At 41.9% G+C, this 21,796-nt stretch overlaps 1 protein-coding gene across 1 annotated transcript in view; it reads left to right on the forward strand.

The window, feature by feature from the left end:
• Window positions 1-21,796, forward strand: part of MORC3 (MORC family CW-type zinc finger 3) — a 49,699-nt gene that overhangs the window by 6,110 nt on the left and 21,793 nt on the right. The window contains exons 2-6 of the mRNA XM_073668388.1: window positions 7,853-7,925; window positions 15,473-15,605; window positions 15,716-15,930; window positions 18,807-18,954; window positions 19,483-19,630. Coding sequence (XP_073524489.1) covers window positions 7,853-7,925; window positions 15,473-15,605; window positions 15,716-15,930; window positions 18,807-18,954; window positions 19,483-19,630 — 717 coding nt within the window. The remainder of the gene's footprint in view (window positions 1-7,852; window positions 7,926-15,472; window positions 15,606-15,715; window positions 15,931-18,806; window positions 18,955-19,482; window positions 19,631-21,796) is intronic.

Consider the following 21,796-nt stretch of genomic DNA (forward strand, 5'->3'; position numbering starts at 1 on the left):
TCACACTGAGTATTTTCATGGTTGATCTCATATGACTAGAAAAGCTCCCAGTCAGTATCACATGACTGGATAGCACAATGGTAAAGCATCAGCCTCTGAAACTACAGTGTCTGGGTTCAAATCCCATTGGGATGTTATTTTTGTAATTATGCCTATTTAGCACACAAACTACAGGGGTGTTTTACTTTTAATATCTGACACTCTGATTGTCATCCTGATGTGTTAAGAGTTTCAGACACGCTGTCTATTTGCATGGTAAATTCCATAGCCAAAGTAAATTGGGAGGCACTAATTTACTACATATCGATTTCCAAGTGACTGTACATTTGCATAATTTCTTAATGGGGTCTAATGACAAAATTTCTTTATTGTAAATTGTTCTTTCCATCCACCCAAGAACTGGCTGCAAACTCCCAATTTACTTTGGCTATGTAATTTACCATGCAAATAGAGAGCGTGTCTGAAACTCTTAACACGTTAGGATGACAATCAGAATGTTAGATATAGATATTAAAAGTAAAAAAAAAGTGGTTTGTGTGCTAAATAGGCGTAACTACAAAAAAAAAAAAAATAACATTCCCAATGGGATTTGAACCCAGACATTGTAGTTTCAGAGGCTGATGCTTTACCATTGAGCTATCCAGTCAAGTGATATGGACTGGCAGCTTTTCTTGTGTTATGAGATCATAAGAAAGAAAGTCACACATCACTCACATCAAAATCAAACATCATTTGAATTTGGCTTGGGGGGAGGTATATTTGAAAGTCCCAGTCAGTTTCAGACAAGGTTTGCACTGAAAATCATATAACCAAATGCAACACTTAGCTTTCTTCAACTGAGTATATAGCTCAGTGGTTAGTGCACCAGCTTCTAGACATAGAGTTTTGGGTTCAAGTCCCATCAGCGAACAGTGAATATTTTTATTATTATTATTATTACAGTTGTAAAAGTTACTTGTCAGGATCACTTGTCAGACAGGGTATTTAGCCTCAAACTGACATCATTGTGATGTTTGATTTTGATATCTGATCATGTCCTAAAATGGACACTGTACTTCAAAGATATTCTGAATGACAGCTCGTTCACAGAAATGTGTCTTTTTAGAAATTCAACATAGAACTATTGTGGTAGAACATTATACAGAAAATGTATCTCATTTTTTTTTCCTAAGTTGGATGCTACCTTTACACCTTCTTTTAGAATAGTGGGAATTATCCCCCTCCCACTGCCCTACATTGTGTTATCAGAAAATGGTCTAGTATTTAAATAAGGGTTTATGTTAAGTGTATTTTTTATTCCACTTTTTTTTTTCCATATGAGTTTTTTGTTTTTCACTATAGGGGATATCATATGATTTTCACAATGGCTATCTGTTGTAGTAATAGAATTATACTCCCTGGTCTGTACGGATGACATATCAGCAGTTTCATTATCAGATGCAGGATTACAATGACTGATAACACCTGTATATACAGTAGATTACACGGGATCCACCATTCACAATAGGGAATGTCACAGCCCTCCTTCTTCCTCTTCTTCCTCTTCTTCCTCTTCTTCCCCTTCTTCCCCTTCTTCCCCTTCTTCCCCTTCTTCCCCTTCTTCCCCTTCTTCCCCTTCTTCCCCTTCTTCCTTCCTTCCTTCCTTCCTTCCTTCCTTCCTTCCTTCCTTCCTTCCTTCCTTCCTTCCTTCCTTCCTTCCTTCCTTCCTTCCTTCCTTCCTTCCTTCCTTCCTTCTTCCTTCCTTCTTCCTTTCTTCCTTCCTTCTTCCTTTCTTCCTTCCTTCTTCCTTTCTTCCTTCCTTCTTCCTTTCTTCCTTCCTTCTTCCTTCCTTCTTCCTTCCTTCCTTCTTCCTTCCTTCCTTCTTCCTTCCTTCTTTCTTCCTTCTTCCTTCCTTCTTCTTTCTTCCTTCCTTCCTTCTTCTTTCTTCCTTCCTTCCTTCCTTCCTTCCTTTTTCTTTCTTCCTTCCTTCCTTTTTCTTTCTTCCTTCCTTCCTTTTTCTTTCTTCCTTCCTTCCTTTTTCTTTCTTCCTTCCTTCCTTTTTCTTTCTTCCTTCCTTCCTTTTTCTTTCTTCCTTCCTTCCTTTTTCTTTCTTCCTTCCTTCCTTTTTCTTTCTTCCTTCCTTCCTTTTTCTTTCTTCCTTCCTTTTCCTTCCTTCCTTTTTCTTTCTTCCTTTTTCTTTCTTCCTTCCTTCCTTTTTCTTTCTTCCTTCCTTCCTTTTTCTTTCTTCCTTCCTTTTCCTTCCTTCCTTTTCCTTCCTTCCTTTTTCTTCCTTCCTTTTTCTTCCTTCCTTTTTCTTCCTTCCTTTTTCTTTCTTCCTTTTTCTTTCTTCCTTTTTCTTTCTTCCTTTTTCTTTCTTCCTTTTTCTTTCTTCCTTTTTCTTTCTTCCTTTTTCTTTCTTCCTTTTTCTTTCTTCCTTTTTCTTTCTTCCTTTTTCTTTCTTCCTTTTTCTTTCTTCCTTTTTCTTTCTTCCTTTTTCTTTCTTCCTTTTTCTTTCTTCCTTTTTCTTTCTTCCTTTTTCTTTCTTCCTTTTTCTTTCTTCCTTTTTCTTTCTTCCTTTTTCTTTCTTCCTTTTTCTTTCTTCCTTTTTCTTTCTTCCTTTTTCTTTCTTCCTTTTTCTTTCTTCCTTTTTCTTTCTTCCTTGTTACATTTACCACAGCAAGTCTTCCAGGTCCTGAAGCCGCAAAACAGCCCCAGACCATCACACTACCACCATATTTTACTGTTGGTATGATGCTCCTTTTCTGAAATGCTGTTAATTCTACGTCAGATCTAATGGGACATGCACGTTCCAAAAGGTTAAACTTTTGTCTCGTCAGTCCACAGAGTATTCTTCCAAAAGTCTTGGCGATCATCAAGATGTTTCCTGCCAAAACTGAGACAAGCCTTTGTTTGCTCAGCAGTGGTTTTCATCTTGGAACTCTGCCATACATGCCATTTTTGCCCATTCTCTTTCTTATGGTGGAGTTATGAACACTTACCTTAACTGAGGCAAGTGAGGCCTTCAGTTTTTTGGATGTTGTTGTGGGGTCTTTTGTGAACTCTTGGGTGAGTTGTCGCTGGGCTCTTTGGGTAATTTTGGTCGGTCGGACACTCCTGGGAAGGTTCACCACTGTTCCATGTTTTCACCATTTGTGGATAATGGCTCTCACTGTGGTTCACTTGAGTCTCAAAGCTTTAGAAATGGTTTCATAACCTTTTCCTGACTGATAGATCTCAATTACTTTGTTTCTCATTTGTTCCTGAATTTCTTTGGATCGCCGCATGATGTCTAGCTTTTGAGGATCTTTTGGTCTACTTCACTTTGTCAGGCATGTCCTATGTAAGTGATTTCTTGATTGAGAATAATCAGGTCTGTGTGTGGTTAGGGAAATTGAATTCTGCTTCCCAAAGATGTGATAAATTAATTATTTGTTTTAGGTCGGGGATCACTTTTTCACACAGGACCCTGTAGGTTTGGATTTCCTTTTCCCTTAATAATAAAGACCTTAATTTAAAAACTGCATTTTATGTGTTATCTTTGCCTAATATATTTAAATTTGTTTTGTGATCTGAAACATTTAAGTGTGACAAACAAGAATAAGAAATCAGGAAGGGGGCGAACACTTTCACACCATTGTATATACAGTAGATAACACAGGATCCACCATTCACAATAGGTGATATCACAGCTCACCTCCTCCTCCTGTACAATGACTGATAACACTCTATATACAGTAGATAACACAGGATCCACCATTCACAATAGGTGATATCACAGCTCACCTCCTCCTCCACAATGACAGTGTAGACAGTATGAGCCACTGAGTTCAGTGATTGGTTGCAGCGGTCATAAGCCTTGTCGCAGCGACGTTTCAGCTGCAGCCAGTACACAGAGAGTGGAGCCAGACCTGTGGGTTTGTTTTACAATTTATGCAATCGTTTGACACCACTTTTGTAAAAGTGGAAAACCCCTTTAATAAAGTTCAATCATAGTATATTGAAAAAGTTCTAGCCTTTTCTAATATAGTAACTCTAGAAGGCGGAGAAGTCGCCCCTGGTGCCGGCGGTATGTAGAGACAGTATAGGTGATATTACATTCTTAATAATATATGGGCAGTCCCATTCGTGACCATAAACCTGTTTGAGATTGATTAATTGCAAAGAACCTTTGTACACGCTGCAAATCCAAATAGGTGGGCCAGATCGCGGATCGGAGTCTTGTTTGGGACCACAAAATGCTGAAAGAGTTTCCTTGTGCGTGAAACGAGCTGTACTCTGTCTGTAGCACGACTGTCCGAGAATTTACATTTTAATATTTCATGTAGGGTAAATGGTGTGTGACATTAATATAAGATCTGAATTAATTGAATGGGCAGAACTCGTAATCATTAAAAAAAAAATGAGCAAGGATGGCATTGCCAGCATCTTTGTACGCATGGGAAAGATCACTCCATAGCGATAATCTACCCGAGTCTTCATACTCCCTGATGAAGGAAGGCGAACATTTCCGAAACGCGTTGGAGCAGTTCTAGAGCTCGGCCACCAGCAGGCTGTGACGTTACACGCCGGGACTTCTCTTCCTACCATCTGGCCTCTCACGAAAAGAAGCGCTTTTTTTGGGGTGGGGGGGGGGGGGGATTTTGTGATCCCAAACAGGAATCAGATCCGCAGTCTTGCCCGCATAATTGGACTTGTAATGTGTACAACGCTTTGCAACTTGGACAGGTTTATGGCCACAAACAGGATCACCTTCTGGTAAGTCGGATTGTCCATATATTATTGTTGTTGCTATTAATAATATAGTGGTACTTATTGCTTATTTTGTTGCAGAACTCCGCTTAAAGGGGTACTCCTGGACTTTTCTTATTGTTTTGTATAAGGCTAAGAATTTTACAGGCTGCTAACTGCTAACTTCCTGCCTGTTCTACCCGGCACCAGTCTGTCGGCTCAGAGCGATCATACGCTGCTTCTTTCAGCAATTCTGCATCTCTTTGACAGAGCAGCTGCTTCTCTTCTCCACAGGCAGGCATTGCTGACAATACACTGACATCCGCATCCCTGCTGCCTTACTGCGGGGAGCCAGCTGTCCATCACCATGACATGGGCAGTGACGCCTTGTGGGAAGAGGAAGAGCCACTCCGTTGATAAGAAGCTGGAAAGTCACTGCCTGAGCTGTCAGATCGTTGGCAACAACCGCTCTGTAAATTCACTATCCCCATACAAAAAAAAAACAAAGTGTATATGGCTATACGTTATGCCAGCCCAGTCCTAGGTGCCGCATTTATGGTACCTTTCGCGCACAGATTATTTTTTTTCTTTCAAGCAACTTTTTAAAGGGTGTACAGGTTTTCCGCTTTCTCTAGTTCTGCGGGTTCGTGTTGGTGGTAGAAGTGTCAGGGTATTTTTATTCATATTTTGCACTATATATACAGTGGCTAGTAGTAAAACAGTGTAGACTTGAAGGATATTTCAATGTAAGGTTAAGGCTGTGTGCCCATGATGCGTTTTTCAAGCGTTTACGCTGCGGAATTTCCGCAGCATAAACGCTTGGGAAACGCTTGGTAAACCTTCCCCAATGGTCTCCAATGCAATTACGCACTTTCAATGCCCATGCTGCGGATTTTTCTGCAGCGTTTATGCTGCGCTCAAAAATACGCAGCATGTCCATTAATTTTGCGGACACGCTGTGTAATCACCGCCATTGACTTGCATTAGAACGCGCCAATTCTGCAAGACTGCATCTGTACTTGCGTAATTGGCGCGTTCTAATGTGCGGATGGTACCCATGTCTGGAGGAGAGGAGACTCTCATCCAGACCTGGGTACCATAGAATCTGTTAAAAAAAGAATTTAAAATAAAAAAATAAAGTTTATACTCACCTACCGATGTCCTCCCGGTGTTTTGTCCACGCTGTCCGGTCTCTTGCAATGCTCGCGCTGTTGTGAAGGACCTGCCATGACGTCACTGAGCCATGTGACCCATCACATGACTCCATGACGTCACCGCAGGTCCTTCACACCACCGCGAGCATTGCAAGAGACCGGACGGCGTGGACAAAACACCGGGAGGACATCGGAAGGGGAGTATAATCTTTATTTTATTTTATTTTTTTTACCATTCTTATTCTTTTTTTTAACTATTACTTGGTCACACTATATAAATCCATGCAGGCTGCATGGATTTATATTGTGTGACCAACTTGTCAAGCACTTTTCCAAGTGATGCTCAAAATCGCTTGGAAAACTGCTTGAAAAAACGCATGTAAAAACGCTTCTTTCTGGCAGAAAAAACGCATGTAAATCTGCATGTGTTTTTTTTTCTGCCAGAGAGAGGCAAAAACGCTCTGCATCAAATCTGCTATGTGGGCACATAGCCTAAAACCTCCAATCTTTATTTACACGTTCAATAATAAAAAAAAAATCTCTGTAGGGAATCATTGTGCTGCACACTACACTCCTCCTGCCTGACGCGTTTCACTCTCCAGATGCACATAGTTGCTGATATTTCTGAGGGTGTTTAAGTCTCGCCCCAACCTCATAACACCCATCCCTTTTGGGGTTCATAGAGAAAAATTGAATACTAAAAAAGAAATACGAAAGTCATACAAAAATACACAATATATACTACCACTAAAAGGAAATCTGTCAGCAGGATTTTGCACGCACACTATTTATATATACCTGTAGCTCTTTCAAATACAAGTCCAGTAGGACCTTTTACGTGACCAATCCGTTCCTCCGTTACTGAGAAATCAGCGTTTGCTTTGATATGCAAATGAGGCTGAAGAGCTATGGTAGATCTGAAGCCTCTGTCACTCCAGCTCTATTCCCAGTCGAACGCCGCCCCCTCCTGCTTGACTGAAGGCTCCTTTGCCTGAAATCACACAGGATTGAGGCTGTCGATAGAGACAGATCCTCAATGCTGTGTGACTTCAGGCAAAGGAGCCGTCAGTCAAGCAGGAGGAGGCAGTGCAGGGTGGAGAATAGAGCTGGAGTGACAAAGGCTACCATAGAAAATACCATCGGTTCTACCATAGCTCCCACTTTGCAGGAGCTGGCGTAAAAACACCAAAAGTTGCAAAGATTTTTGCACAAATTCGAGGGGTGCAAAGATATTGGCAACATCACAAGACTTCACAAAATTGAAGAGAGCGGTTTCATAAAAGATGTGGCACATTTACTTTTACCGACTGACCTCTATACTGACTTGTCTACTGAATCTACAGCCATCACAGACAATTTTTTTTTTTTTTACTCATTCGTTAAACAAAACTGATTTTCTTCAGTGCGTTGGATCCGTTTTTTTATTCATTTTTCTGATATGAAAAAAATGTTTGAGCTTCTCGCTGTTAAACAGTAAAAAAAAGGGCGAGCGCTCGGATGAGACGTGGATGGCCTCTGTGCTGCCTACTTATTCACAGACCTGTTGGTGGGTTTGATCCATGACTCGCGTAAAAACGGACATGTCCTGACCCTTTTATTTTTGAGGACTCTCTCTCTGCAAAGAAACACAAACATGTGAACAGCACCATAGACTATTATGGGCAGCTCCGGGGTTTGCACTATAACTTTGCTGGGGTCCTCTGTTCAAATCCCACCAAAGACAAGATGTGCAGGGAGTTTGTATGTCCTCCCTGTGTTTGTGTACCTTTCCTCCGCGGCTTCACTGTCACCGGGTGACCAAATGTATGTTTGTCAGTATGAAATAGCCCTCACCACCCTGAGATGCCGGAGAGAACGATCACCTGGAATCCAAACCCGCAATTTCACTCCTTGGTGTCCAGCAGGATCATTCAGGTCACACAGCGGCCGGTACTTTTTCTATAATACAATGCGATGTTTGCTGATGAAATGTTTCTGTGTTTGTTTTCTAGTTGTGCCCCAAGTTTCTGCACACCAATTCCACAAGTCACACGTGGCCGTTCAGCGCAGTGGCCGAGCTCGTAGGTATGTCCGCTCGTCATTCTGATAAATAACTGTTCACACTGATGTTATTGCCAATACATCAAGGGGGCTGGCTTGGCTACTGAAATAAGCATTGAACCAGCCCCCTTCCCACACACTTTCCTTTGTCTCCTCTGCTGGAAACGAGCCAGATTTCTACAAAGAATAGGACCACATGGGGTTCAGTGTTCGGGCCCATGTAATGCAACAGATAGGAGAGCAGGAGGGAGATCAGCGGTAGGTGACGGGGTAAACACATGGGATGGGAGGTCAGATTTACTGCTGATTATGCAACCAAGAAGATGCAGGGAAATCCTCAGGACAAACCCGCAACAAATCGTGTGGATTTGCTGCTTCAGATTTTCACAGACTCTGAAACAAAGTAGTGGTCTTGAAACTTACACTTTGCAGATTTTTATGTAGATCTGCAAGAGCCAGCACCTCCCTCTATCATTGCTAGCTATGTGAAGAATATGGGGGATATAATTTCATGCCAGTCCATTGTATCCTATCGGGTCAGAGATTGCAGTCCTCCTTCAAAATGTGAAGCGGAGACAGGACACCTGTCTCAGTTGGTGGTCCAGCTTCAAAGGCTCCAAGTGGAAAAACTCACACCTCTAGCTGTGAAGCTAGGACCAAGGGCTTTCTGTCAGGATGAACCCCTGCTGGGAGCCCAAGCTGCTTAACTGCTTCAAAGAAACCCTACCCCAGACAGACGGCAGTCGTAATTTCATAAGGAGTTATGGAGTTATTGTACGTCCTAGCTGTATACCGGTTACATTTTCGAGATCTTGGGAACGGGAGGAACGTGTGCCGTAGTCTCGACCTGACCCGTTCTAGAACCCCGTGGTGGGGATATGTAGAAGCGAGGAGCGAAGTCTTGTTTGGTCTCTAAGCGTAACGGGAGCCCGGCCAAATCCGATGGTACCAAAACCGCCTCCATATGACCTTCCGTTGAGAAGTTATGATCTTTCATATGTTTTGTAGTTTCAGCTACCAGACCCAAAGGGAGGGAAACTAGGACCATCCTGGGGGCAGGAAAGGGCGTGACTGACCAAGGGGTTAATTGCTCGTGTGAGGCTGTGGCCCAGAGTTCTCGTCTAAGGGGGGGGGGGGTCACGCCGTAGTATTGTGTTGGAAGAAACCGGAAACCGCTGGCACCTCACGCCTCCCAAGTGGCTGCCAGCACCAAGGCCTAATTACCAACTGGTACCTGACCTTTGTATAATCTGCTTATACTTCTTGTACTGCCCCCTGTATTTGCATATCTGACAATCTTATATGTATAACCCCTGTGTATATAGTGTATTGTCTAGTGAGCCCTTAAGGCAATAAAATATCCAATTTAATTTTGGGCTGCTCTTTTATCTCGATCCATGAATCCACACGTCCGTGTTCTCGGTTTAACGTCACATGCTACCGGGGCTGGTATCCGGCTCTATATAATCCCGATAACGGACTGGGCTTATATCGAACAAGGAACTGATGGCAGTCCTACTGGGCTGACAAGGCTCTGTTTCACTGGTGCTAGTGGAAGGGGCCTCTCAGCCTGTCAGGGTTGTGAGCAAGTGTTGTGCCACTCTGGCGGTCGCATGGACCACCCTCTCTCACTCCCCGTGCCCGTGTAGACATGGAGTGTCTGTGTAAATCTGTGCCAAGCTGACATGATGTATCCCCAAGGGGAGCGGAACGTCACATTGGTGAAAGTGGGGAGACCCCCGAAGTATTAGTGACTTCAGGCGGGGCTGCGAGGTGCGGCTCTTCACAGCTACTTAACCACTTATATGCTACCACCAATCTGACAGTGGCATTTATGAAGCATGATCTTGGTGGCACATCTGTTTGGGCACCCATTTGGCCCCATCCACGGGATGCGATGGGTTTCAATGGGTGGTTTACCCCAATTATTGCCATTAAAGTACCCCCGTGAAGTGTGAGCTTCATAGATCAATTTTCACTATATACTGGCATACTGAAGTATTTGTGTATAGTACGAGCAATCAAACAATGACAGGTTCAAGTCCCACATGAGGACTAAAGAAAACTGTGAAAGTGTGAAAAAAGTTTTTAATAGATAGAGATATAATAAATATATATATATATATATATATATATATATATATATATTATACTGTAGATATATATATATTATACTGTAGATATATATAGATATATAATTTCGAATCCCCCTGCTTTTCCCCTTTTGAAAAATTGTAAAAAAACGAAACAAAACCCCAAAACATTTAGTATTGTTTCAAAGTTCAGTTCATCAAAATGCAGACTAATAAAACCCTTAAGATAATGTTGTAAATAAAATAAAAGATTAAATTATGTAATTGCTGTTTTTTCATTCTACATCTCCTCCAAAATACACAATAAAAGCCCAGTGCTCCTGTGTATGGGAGAGATGGCTGTCAGCCAAAGGTACATTCAGTTCACAACTATCTTTTGCACATGTCTTGCTTCTCATAGTGAATATTGAGACATGACTTGATTACAACATGAATTGTAGGGATCAAAAATTGGCTAAGGCTGTGTGCCCACGTAGCGTTTTTCAAGCGTATATGCTGCGGAATTTCCGCAGCGTAAACGCTTGAAAAACGCATGTATATCCGCACCCCATGGTCCCCAATGGCATTCCGCAATGTCAATGCCCATGCTGCGGATTTTTCCGCAGCGTATATGTTGCGGTCAAAAATCCGCAGCATGTTCATTAATTTTGCGGAAGCGCTGCGGAATCAATGTGCGGATGGTACCCAAGTCTGGATGAGAGGAGACTCTCATCCAGACCTGGGTACCAAAGAACCTGTAAAAAAAAGAATAAAATAAAGTTTATACTTATCTTCTGATGTTTTCCCTCCGTCGCGCTGTTGTCTGAAGGACCTGCCACGTCATTGAGTCATGTGACCCACCACATGACTCAATGACGTCACCGCAGGTCCTGCACACAACAGCGTGAGCCGCTCAAGCCTCCGGACGGGGCAGAGAATGCATCAGAAGGTGAGTATAAAGTTTATTTTTTTATTTTTTACCATTCTGAACAAGTTGTCAAGCACTTTTCCAAGTGATGCTTGGAGAAGTGCTTGATAACCCGCATGCGGAAATGCATGCAAAGACGCCTCACAAACGCTTCTACCTGGCGGGAAAACCGCATGTAATATCCGCATGCGATTTTCCCGCCAGGGAGAAGCGTAAAAAATATGCTTCAGGTCCGCAACGTGGGCACATAGCCTAAGACACGCCAGATTACCCTGGCACATTGGCACTCCCCTGCTGTGAACAGGCAATTAAAGTGGATTATCTGATGGAAGTGGCGAAAGTAACACATTATCTTACTGATCACTGGACAGTTGCAGCAGCACCTCCAAATTAATCAGTCAGATGGATGACAATATCCATGCCATGTTTCTTATCCTATAGAAAGATAAAATCATGATAGGAAATATGGAATTAATATCTCCCACCTGGGACTTCCAGGGGTGAATATATAGTGAAAGATTGGGAATCTATAACTTTCTAAAGACCTAGCCACCTCCCATGAACTGTCATGTGATGAGTCATCTGAGGGGCGGGTATGGAGGCTTGACTTGTGTTTTTTGCATATTTTTCTAAACACTTGTCTACTTTTTTGATTAAAGATGTAAAAATGTAAATTTAACCTGTGTGACAATGTACATCATATCTGGATAGGGGAACATGGGATCTGAAATTTTATATGTATGACCTGGAATGCGAGGGATCTGAAATCTCCTCGAAAGAGAATTTCGTTTTTTTTCTCAGATTAAGCATAATCATCCTCACATTGTAGCTTTGGTTGAAATACACCTGACCAGAGATTTTGCTCGATATGTGCAGAAACCATGGGTGCAATGGTCCATACATGCATTTCACACTAGTTACTCTAGAGGGATGTCCTTGTTAATACACAAAGACGTTAGATGGGAGGTCAAAGAGGCTCGGCGAGACCCTGAGGGACGCTTGATTTTTGTGCATGCATCGGTAAATCTGAAAGATTACGTCATAATGTGTATCTATAACCCGCCCCCTGCTAATATGACAGTTCTTAAGAAGGCGGTAAGCTTTGCCCTAAATTATCCAGTTGCACATGTTATGTGCATGGGAGATTTTAACCTTGTCATGGGCAATGGTCTTGATAGATTCAGATTGGATGACTGAGCCTTCGGGGTGACCTCCTCTCCATCCCAGTTATCAATGTTCATGGAAGGCAATGGCTGGTTGTATCTGTGGAGGGTACGTCCTCCTGATGTGAGAGAATATACTTGCCACTCGTCCACTAGACGCACTTTATCCCGTATAGACTATATATATTATATCCAGTAACTTGGCAATGTGGGTGGGGGATGTGGAACATGGTAACAGGGGTATTTCAGATCATAGTCCGATAATACTTGGCCAAACAAATCATAATTTATTTTTGAAGCTAAACCCATTCTGGCTGAAATTGATAGGCTCCAACGATAGAACTCTAGACCAGATGGATTGTTTCATTTCATCTCACCCTGAACCCCGAAATACTAACTTGATCTGGGATGCCTTTAAAGCGTATTTAAGAGGATTTTTATCTTCTACAATATCTTATATTAAATGGGTGACATCAAAGGAGGATGATGAAATCGAAAAACGACTGAGGGAAGTGGATTTGCGCAATATATATGAAACCAAAAGCCCGAATAATAAACAATTCTATATCTGGGTCGTTATCTTTGGCAATCTTTGCTCTTGCAATGGAAGCACTAGTGATACTTATAAGATCCACTCCAGCTATTATGGGTATAACTATAGCAGACTGTTTAGACACTATTGGCTAATATGGTGACGACATGGTGATATTTATGGATAAAGTAGAAGAAACATTACCACATGTGATTACCACTATAGACAAATTTAGTAAATATTCGGGATTATACATAAACTGGGATAAATCCGCTTTAATGCCTCTTTCCCAGGATCCAATGGATCACCTTGAAACGTTATCCCCACTACCTATTGTATCTAATGTTAAATATCTAGGAATAAATATACCAAAAACACAGCAGACTCGATTTACAGTTTAATATTCTCCCGTTGTTAGAAGTCGCCGAGCTTAAATTTGCCATTTGGATGGAGTAAATTGCCGTTATCGGTCTCAGGACGGATAAACCTGATTAAAATGATTCCACTTCCAAAGCTCAGTTATTCCCTCCAGCATAGTGCAGTATTGATTCTTTCTTCTCAAACCTAAATTCATTAATCTTGTCCTTTTATATGGGGGAAGACTAGACCCAAACTTAAATTGTCCACCTTACATAGATCTAAACAAATAGGAGGAGCGGCACTGTTGGATTTCTTTTTGTATTATTTTGCTGGGCAAATCAAAGCTTTGAGTAAGTGGATGCCCAATAATTACCTACCTAATTCGGAGAGCCATTTGGCCCGTGCTGCAAAAGTCGATTGCCTGTTGGGTTTTTTAGAAACAGATAAACCTAATACCCCTAGATTATCACCCTTACTCCGATTAGCACGATCAGTCTGGAGACAAATTAAAAAAGTGATTTTCTTTGATGGCATCATAGCTGAAATGCCATTATGGAATAATACTTACTTCCCAGTGCTACTAAACCACCCGTCCACTCAATTCTGGATCTCACATAATGTTTCCTTGGTTAAAGATTTATATGATCACGGTGTCCTAATGTCCCTTGAACAAGTCCAAACTAAATACAGAATCCCTAGGCCCCAATTTTTTCGCTACCTACAGCTCAGATCAGCAATTCAATCACACTTGCGTAACCTAAATACAACGCAAACAATATCGTCTTTCCCTTTAATAGGGATCCTTAAATCACAAGGTCCCCAAGGTCTTATTTCCACTTTGTATACATACATGTTGTCCGTGAGTACTGATTCTACTTTATTGACAGTAAGAGAAAAATGGAAACTCCTCTTTCCTGATATCCAAGATGAAGATTGGGAGGAGATTCTTGAATCTCCATCCAAGGTGTCCCCATCGGCTAATAACAAAATGACCCAATTATATATAGTACACCAATCATACCTGACCCCGTTACGGTTATGTAGAATGGGGCGGTCTCAAACTTCAGAATGCTTAAGATGCCATACAATGGATGCGGATTTTATACATATGGTGTGGAGATGTCCAGTGATCCCATCCTTTTGGAACGAGGTAACCTCGTTGTTAACCTCCCTTATATCTACTCCTGTTCCTCTTAATCCATTAGTATGCTTATTTGGTGTGCTAGATGAAGAGATATGGGGATATCATGTTAAAATTTTCCTGCGGGAGACGCTTTTCTTAGCTAGGAAAATATTGGCCCTACGCTGGATGAGCTCAGAGCTTGGATTGAACTGGTAAACTCAATTATACCTTACGAGCGGACAATGTATCAGAACAGAGGCTGCTTGGGGAAATTCAATAAGATTTGGGATGTGTGGAACTCATCTCACCTTACTATATCAACACGTTGATAATGGTCCGGTACCATTATAATAGCTGTAGTAAAGAATACATTGACTCACACTTGATAGTATCATAATTTTATTAACAATGTCGAAATCGCTCTTGGCAGCCGGGTAGTCTTAGTTTTTCCGTTCTTTAAGAATATGATAGTTATGTTGGATGTATTGTATCATTCTGAGTTATCTTTAACCAAGCATATGTAAATCTGAATAATGATTCTTTTAATTACTCCTCAATTGTTTCATAAGCCTCGCAAAAGAATATGGACTTGTGGAATTGAAGTTTATACAAATAACTCATTATACAAACTTGCTGTTTTCTTATAACTATTATGAGGGTGTATACGTGATATTGGTTATATACAAAACGTGTACTTTTTTTATTATTGCTGTTTAATACACAAATTAAAAAAAAAAAAAATGTAAAATTGTATTAGCTTTGTTCCTCTTGCTCTATAAACTGCACCCCTGAAGCCATACACTGTTGTAGGAGTTTGGCAGTGACCGCACCGGCGGGTGGGTATATGTGTGTATGTATATACACAAACGTAACCCCACCCCGGTGCGGTCGCTGCCAAACTCCACAGCAACAAAAGGAACTAGCTGCCACTACCAATAACTCGTCAGATATATATATATCTGACGAGTGATGGCCGAAACCGTGGCTGCTGCCACTTAAAATTAAAAAATATCCAACATTCAAATTCAGATGTATCCTCTGTCCTGTGGGATTTAAGAAGGCATTATTGGTTTATATACATCTCTGATTCCAGCTGATATAATATAAATATTCCATGAGCTGGAATCAGAGGTGTATATACCATACGCTCACTGTGAGTTCCCCAATAACCGGCCCAGTAGTGGCAGCAACCACGGTCTCGGCCATCATTTGTCAGTCAATTGTGTAATTGCCCTGACTATTGGAGGTGGCGGCTTGTGATCTCTAACAAATTCGTGGCAGCTTTGGGATCTGCGTGATTCCCCTGACAGAAAGTTATACTACGCAATGACTAAAGCTTTGGAGGTTGTGGTTGCAGCGCTACAATGACAACCCTGTTTTCTATGTATATCAGATAACGCCTACGACCCGGATGTCAACGCTAAGCAAATATGGATTGATCAGACTTTTCTGAACGGTTACCTGAGCTTAATCTTTACAGACAACGGGAATGGAATGACTTTGGATAAACTGCACAAGATGCTGAGGTGCGTGCTGGGTCAGAGAGTCGTCACTTGTACTTATTAGTCCCCCACAGTCTTACATTGTTACTATAAGGGTTAAGGAGTGATAACGGTTCATCTTGCTATCATTTCAGTTTTGGATTCAGCGACAAGGTTGCAGTACAAGGTCACATTCCTGTCGGCCTTTACGGAAACGGATTCAAATCTGGATCCATGCGCCTGGGCAAGGACGCCCTAGTACTGACCAAAAATGACTCCGGGATGCACGTGGGGATGTTGTCTCAGTCCTACCTGGAGGCTGTGAAGGCGGAAAACGTCATCGTACCGATCATCTCCTTCGACAAACAAAATATCCTTTTTCTTTTGTTTTGTGCAGGTAGTAAATGTTTCATGCAGAAATAAATTGCAGAAAGATTTCCATGTTCATGATTGGAATGAGAGGTCGTTACAAGGACGAAAAATATTACATCTCCATTCATACATGAAGGGAGACTCTTACATGGCTGCTCTCCATTCTCGGCTTAATAGGTGTTACGCCCACCGGTGGCGCACGTGAATTTGTGGACCCTCTGTGCCATGGACTGGGCCTACCCTGGAGGGGCGCAACTAAGCAGCTACCTTGGTGTTCAGTGGAGCCTCTGGTGGTGAGTTCAGGCTTGAGTGGTAGGTAGCTGCCAGCTACCACTCCAGGATGGTGTCCGGCAGTAGCTGCTGACCCCAGGAGTCAGGTTAGCTGACTGATTAGGACTCCGTTCAGACTCAGCAGATACAGTCCAGGATCACTGACACAGAGACTTAGATAGAGGAACGTTCAAATACTGGGCGCACTGGGACCAGTGATTCAGGGACAGGACTCTGGCCGATCGGGGATTCGGGGACAGGACTCTGGCCGATCGGGGATTCGGGGACTGGACTCTGGCCGATCGGGGATTCGGGGACTGGACTCTGGCCGACCGGGGATTCGGGGTCTGGACTCTGGCCGGGGATTCGGGGACAGGAGACCTCACAACTCACTAGCAGTACACCTTACTAATGATTTTACTTGTTGCTTGTCGAGCCTTTTATAAAAGATGCTTCCCTGCTATTGGCTACTAAAGCTAAATGCCTCAGAAACAAGCTGAGGGCTTTTAGCATATGTGTGCGCTGCCCCTTTATGAGCAGGGAAGCGCGTGCGCACACACACAGGAACCAAGGACATAGAGCCCGCCCGCGTCCCTGTACGGAGGGAGAAGGGGATACCATGCAGGGACGCCGGCAGCAGCGCTACACTAGGGTCCTATGGGTGAATTTAAACCCATACCATTCTGAATTTATGGCCGGGGGATTAAAGCTACTGCAATCTAGTTGAGCAGAGTGGATAGAAGAGAAGATAGAAGCTTCTGTCTTTTGTACAGCACTACAGGGTGGTCCAAAACTAGGTGGACAGAAAATAATATTTATTTTGATTTATATATAAAATTATATTTACTAACACAAGCATAACATTGACAATTCAATTTTATTCTGAATAATAATACAAAAGCCCTTAAATTTTATCACCGCAGGTGCGGAAACTGTTTTCTATTACAATTTGCACAGCTTTGAAGTCGGCCTCTTACGCTTCGACAAACTTTTTTGCACAAGTCTCTTTGGGTATTAATTTCTTGAAATGCATCTCTTGTGTAATTTTTCAAATAACTGGCACTTTGACACTTTTTGGTTTTCGACTATAAACTTTTGTCCTTGAGTCCTCCCCAAAAGAAAAAATCCATTGGGGTCAAGTCTGGTGAACGTGCCGGGCAATCAAGTGGGCCTCTTCGGCCAATCCATTTATTAGGAAATGTTTCATCAGGATACTCGCGGACTACTCTTCAATAATGTGGAGGGGCCCCATCTTGGTGGAAATAAAGGTCATGTGAATTAGGCTGTTGCTGTAACTGGGGAACAACTTGATTCATTAGAATTTCGAGATACTTATCTCCTGTGACTGTTCCATCAAAAAATATTTGTCCTAAAACACCAAAACTTGAAATACCACCCCAAACATTGACACCAGGCTCATTTAGTTGTTGCTCTAATGTTAAATGCATGTTCTCATTATACCAGTAAATACAATTATGTCTGTTAATATGGCCGGAGAATGTGAAAGAAGCTTCATCACTCCACATAATGTCATCTAAAATTACTGGATTTTCTTCAGTTTTGTTCAGCATAATCTCACTAAATTGCAGCCGCCTGTCTGGATCATCCTCCAATAAACCATGAATTAGACGTGGACGATCAGCTTCCACCCAATAGATTTCAGGATTCGCATGATAGAAGCTCGTGAAATCCCCAATTCCACAGAGGCTCTTGTGTGGACTTTTTTGGACTCTGAAGAAATGTTTCAGCAACAAGTTGTTTCTTATCTTCTGTACAGACTGTTTTGGGTCGAGCAGTTTTTGGAGCATTAAGGATTGAGCCAGTGGCATTGAATTGGTCACGAATGCGGTAAATGGTTCGTGTCTTTTGGGCTTGAGTACCAAATGTTTCTACCCAATTTGCTCTAACGGTTTCAGCATTTTGAGATTTCCAATACTCTGTTAAAATCCATTTTCTTTGATCTGTATTTAAATTATTTGCCATTATGTGTTATCTGAATTATCTGAAAACAGATTAGGGGGAGATCTATCTGTGAAAACTAGATCTGTGAAACTGGCTCAGTTGCCCTTAGCAACCAATCAGATTTCACCTTTCATTTTCCAAAGAGTCTGTGAGGAATGAAAAGTGGAATCTGATTGGTTGCTAAGGGCAACTGAGCCAGTTTCACTTTACACCATGTTTCATAAATCTCCCCCTTAATAACCTTATTACACTTTCTGTCCAATTACTTTTGGAACACCCTGTATATACATAGTACTAACTGAGCGTAGTGTAGTGAAGCGGTATCGCTGCCATTATTGGCATTGTGATAATGTGATCACCTGCTGCTACTCTGCTGGGTCTTATCAGATTAGCTCTTTTAGTGACTAATGCCACAAAGGGGTTATTTTCCTCTATATCTGGGGCTTCTCTAAAATCCCCTTTTAAAATGGGAAAGCTAAAAATACAGCAAGTTTCTAGTTCATGTTGCCCATAGTTCGAACAGCAAGTATGGTCATTTAGGACCAAAACTCAGTCCGCTCCTTAGAAGGTTAGAGAAAAATGTCTGCTAATAGAGAACTAGATGGAGACGTAAAATGTTGTAAGTTCTTTAACTCCACAAACAGCAGCTGGTGAAGAGTCCGGACTCCGATGCAAATCTACAGGCGATCTTGGGACATTCTCTTCTGAGAACACAAAAGGACCTGCTGACAGAAATGGATGCAATTTTTGGGAAAAAGGGAACAAGGATCATTATCTGGAATTTAAGAAAGTATGCATTTTTCTAAAAATAAATAAATAAAAATGTAATAACTGTGTACCACTCTGCATTGTTATAGAATACATATTGACAACATTATGAGATCTCTAGGGGTTTGAGACGCCCACCAATCAGCTGTCTGCAGGTTCCTCGGGGGACAGGTCAGAATGCCACAGCTCACTACACTGTGTAGTGGCCGCTCCCAGGTACTGCAGCTGAAATCACATAAGCTGATCTACAGTACCCGGCAGTGACCACTACACAGTGTACAGGGCTGTGGCTTTATATACTCTTACTTTGGGATGCCGAAGACCTGCAGATATCTAATTGGTGGGAGTGTCAGGTGTCACCCTATCACTGATATGATATTGATGATCCTTCCTAAGGATTCATCCTGGACAACCCATTTATTAATCCTGCTATATAATATGACTCTTCTTCCCCTTCTAATGCTAGGGTATGGGAAAGGAGATGGGGGAGGAGGGGGGAAAGGTAAAATTGCTCTAATATTCTTCCATCTTGTGTATTTTTGTTCTTTAGAGACAAAAATGGGAAACCAGAATTTGATTTCACTGTGGACAAGTATGACATACGGATTCCTGAGGAGTTTGATGGATCTTCCAGGAAGGGGTATAAGAAGCAAGAAAGGACGGATCATGTTGCTCCAGATAGTGATTATTCTTTAAGGGTTTGTCATTTGGATACATTATTCTTGCTCGTTGTTTGCATTTCGCTGTAAGAATTGACTGTAATATGTACAGAATTTATGCAGGGGCAGGAAAGGAAGCCAGCCAATAGCTGCAGAGCAAGAAGTCTGTGTGGTGCAGCCTCAGCCAATAGCTGCAGAGCAGGAAGTCTGTGTGGTGCAGCCTCAGCCAATAGATGCAGAGCAGGAAGTCTGTGTGGTGCGGCCTCAGCTAGTGGCTGCAGAGCAGGAAGTGATGTCAGAGAAGGGAAATGTCTTTCCCTGCTGCTTATTTACTTGTGATGTTAAGGACCTATATTGTACAAAACACTTCAACCCCTTTACGACTTTTGATGGACATGTACGCCAAAGGTCATGTCCCTGACTTTGATGTGGGCTAGCACGCTGAGCTCACATCTTTCCTGGCAGATGATGGTTGATTTAATCAGCCATCATGTCCCTTTAACAGCTACAGGTGGAGGGAAGCTTTGTCTGCGGCTGTTAACCAGTTAAATGCCGCTGTCAATCTCTGATAGCGGCATTTAATACACGCCGTTGGGGGATGCATCATTCCACCCGCTCACCTGAGTGTCCGTGACGTACACATATACGGTATTGCTGCATTCATAAAAGTCCAATCTATCGAAATACAAAACGAATCAATCCAATTGTTTCTCTTGTTTTGACGTTTATCAATCGAAACTCCAGAATTACAATTTTTTTTTTTGCCCCTGCAACATTGCAATATAATGCAGTAACAGGTGATCAAAACATCGAATCTGGTCCATAATGAGATCAGCAGTAAAAATGTCAGCTCAGGACGCAAAAAAAATCCTAAAAATTGAAAACGTTGCAGTATCTGTGTAATCGTACTGACCTTGACAAATCATATCCCCCTCCCCCTTAATTTTTATCAGAACATGGTGAATAAAAAAACAACAAAAAACAATTATGGAGTTGCACTCCCCCCCCCCCCCCCCCCCCCCCCGCTTTTCCAGTACGCTATATGGTAAAATGAATGAGGTCATTCAAAAGTACAACTCATCCCGCAAAAAAACAAGCCCTCGTACGGTTATGTGGACCGAAAATGAAAAAAGTTATGGAAGAAGGGGAGTAAAAGACAAAAATGGGAAATAGCCCGTCAGGAAAGGGATAAACTCCTTTAACTAATTAACATTTTTCTCACAGTTCAGCTAATAATGGCAGAAGCTCCTGTCTGCTTGTCCTAGGCTTTTTGCAAATTGGCGTATAATGCTGGGGTCAAGGCTGAGAATCATTGCTGACTCTGTCTGTTGCAGTTTACTCCATAGCTGAAAGACCAGAGACTTGCACCCACCCACCATGAGTCCTGCTGGAGCCCTCCTCCCCCGACATTAAAGTACAGATAAGAGGGTCATATTGACAAATCACTGGACTCCTGTGACTCCCAGCTTTTTGCTTTCATGTGCTGTACAGAGATGTGCTCTGATCCTCAGTGGTTTACTTCTAGAGTTTCACCGACATTGGGGGAGTGTCCTAGTGCACACGCTAAACTATTATCAGTACTGTCACTGGGGAGTAGAGGGCCAGCAGAAAATACCAAGTATATTCCTGTAGAAGAGGCACATTGCATCATTTTATATTTGATTCGTTTTTTTTTGTTTGTTTTTTACACATTGCAGACATGGTACAGCATTTTATTGTATTATTTATCATATTTTTCTTTTCAGTTTCTCGCAGACATAATGCATTTTTATTTGCTATATCCTAAATATATTCTATATTATAGACGTGTGTATGTATACATAGCTTATACCATAAGTGTGTGTGTGTGTGTGTGTATATATAATTAGTACAGACCAAAACTTTGGACACACCTTCTCATTTAAATTTTTTTCTGTATTTTCATGACTATGGAAATTGTACATTCACACTGAAGGCATCAAAACTATGAATTAACACATGTGGAATTATATACTTAACAAAAAAGTGTGAAACAACTGAAAATATGTCTTATATTCTAGGTTCTTCAAAGTAGCCACCTTTTGCTTTGATGACTGCTTTGCACACTCTTGGCATTCTCTTGATGAGCTTCAAGAGGTAGTCACCGGAAATGGTCTTCCAACAATCTTGAAGGAGTTCCCAGAGATGCTTAGCACTTGTTGGCCCTTTTGCCTTCACTCTGCGTTC

The sequence above is a fragment of the Phyllobates terribilis genome, unplaced genomic scaffold (genome assembly GCF_046119375.1).
Source record: "Phyllobates terribilis strain yellow unplaced genomic scaffold, ASM4611937v1 Scaffold_2__4_contigs__length_985480577, whole genome shotgun sequence".
Classification (NCBI taxonomy): Eukaryota; Metazoa; Chordata; class Amphibia; order Anura; family Dendrobatidae; genus Phyllobates; species Phyllobates terribilis.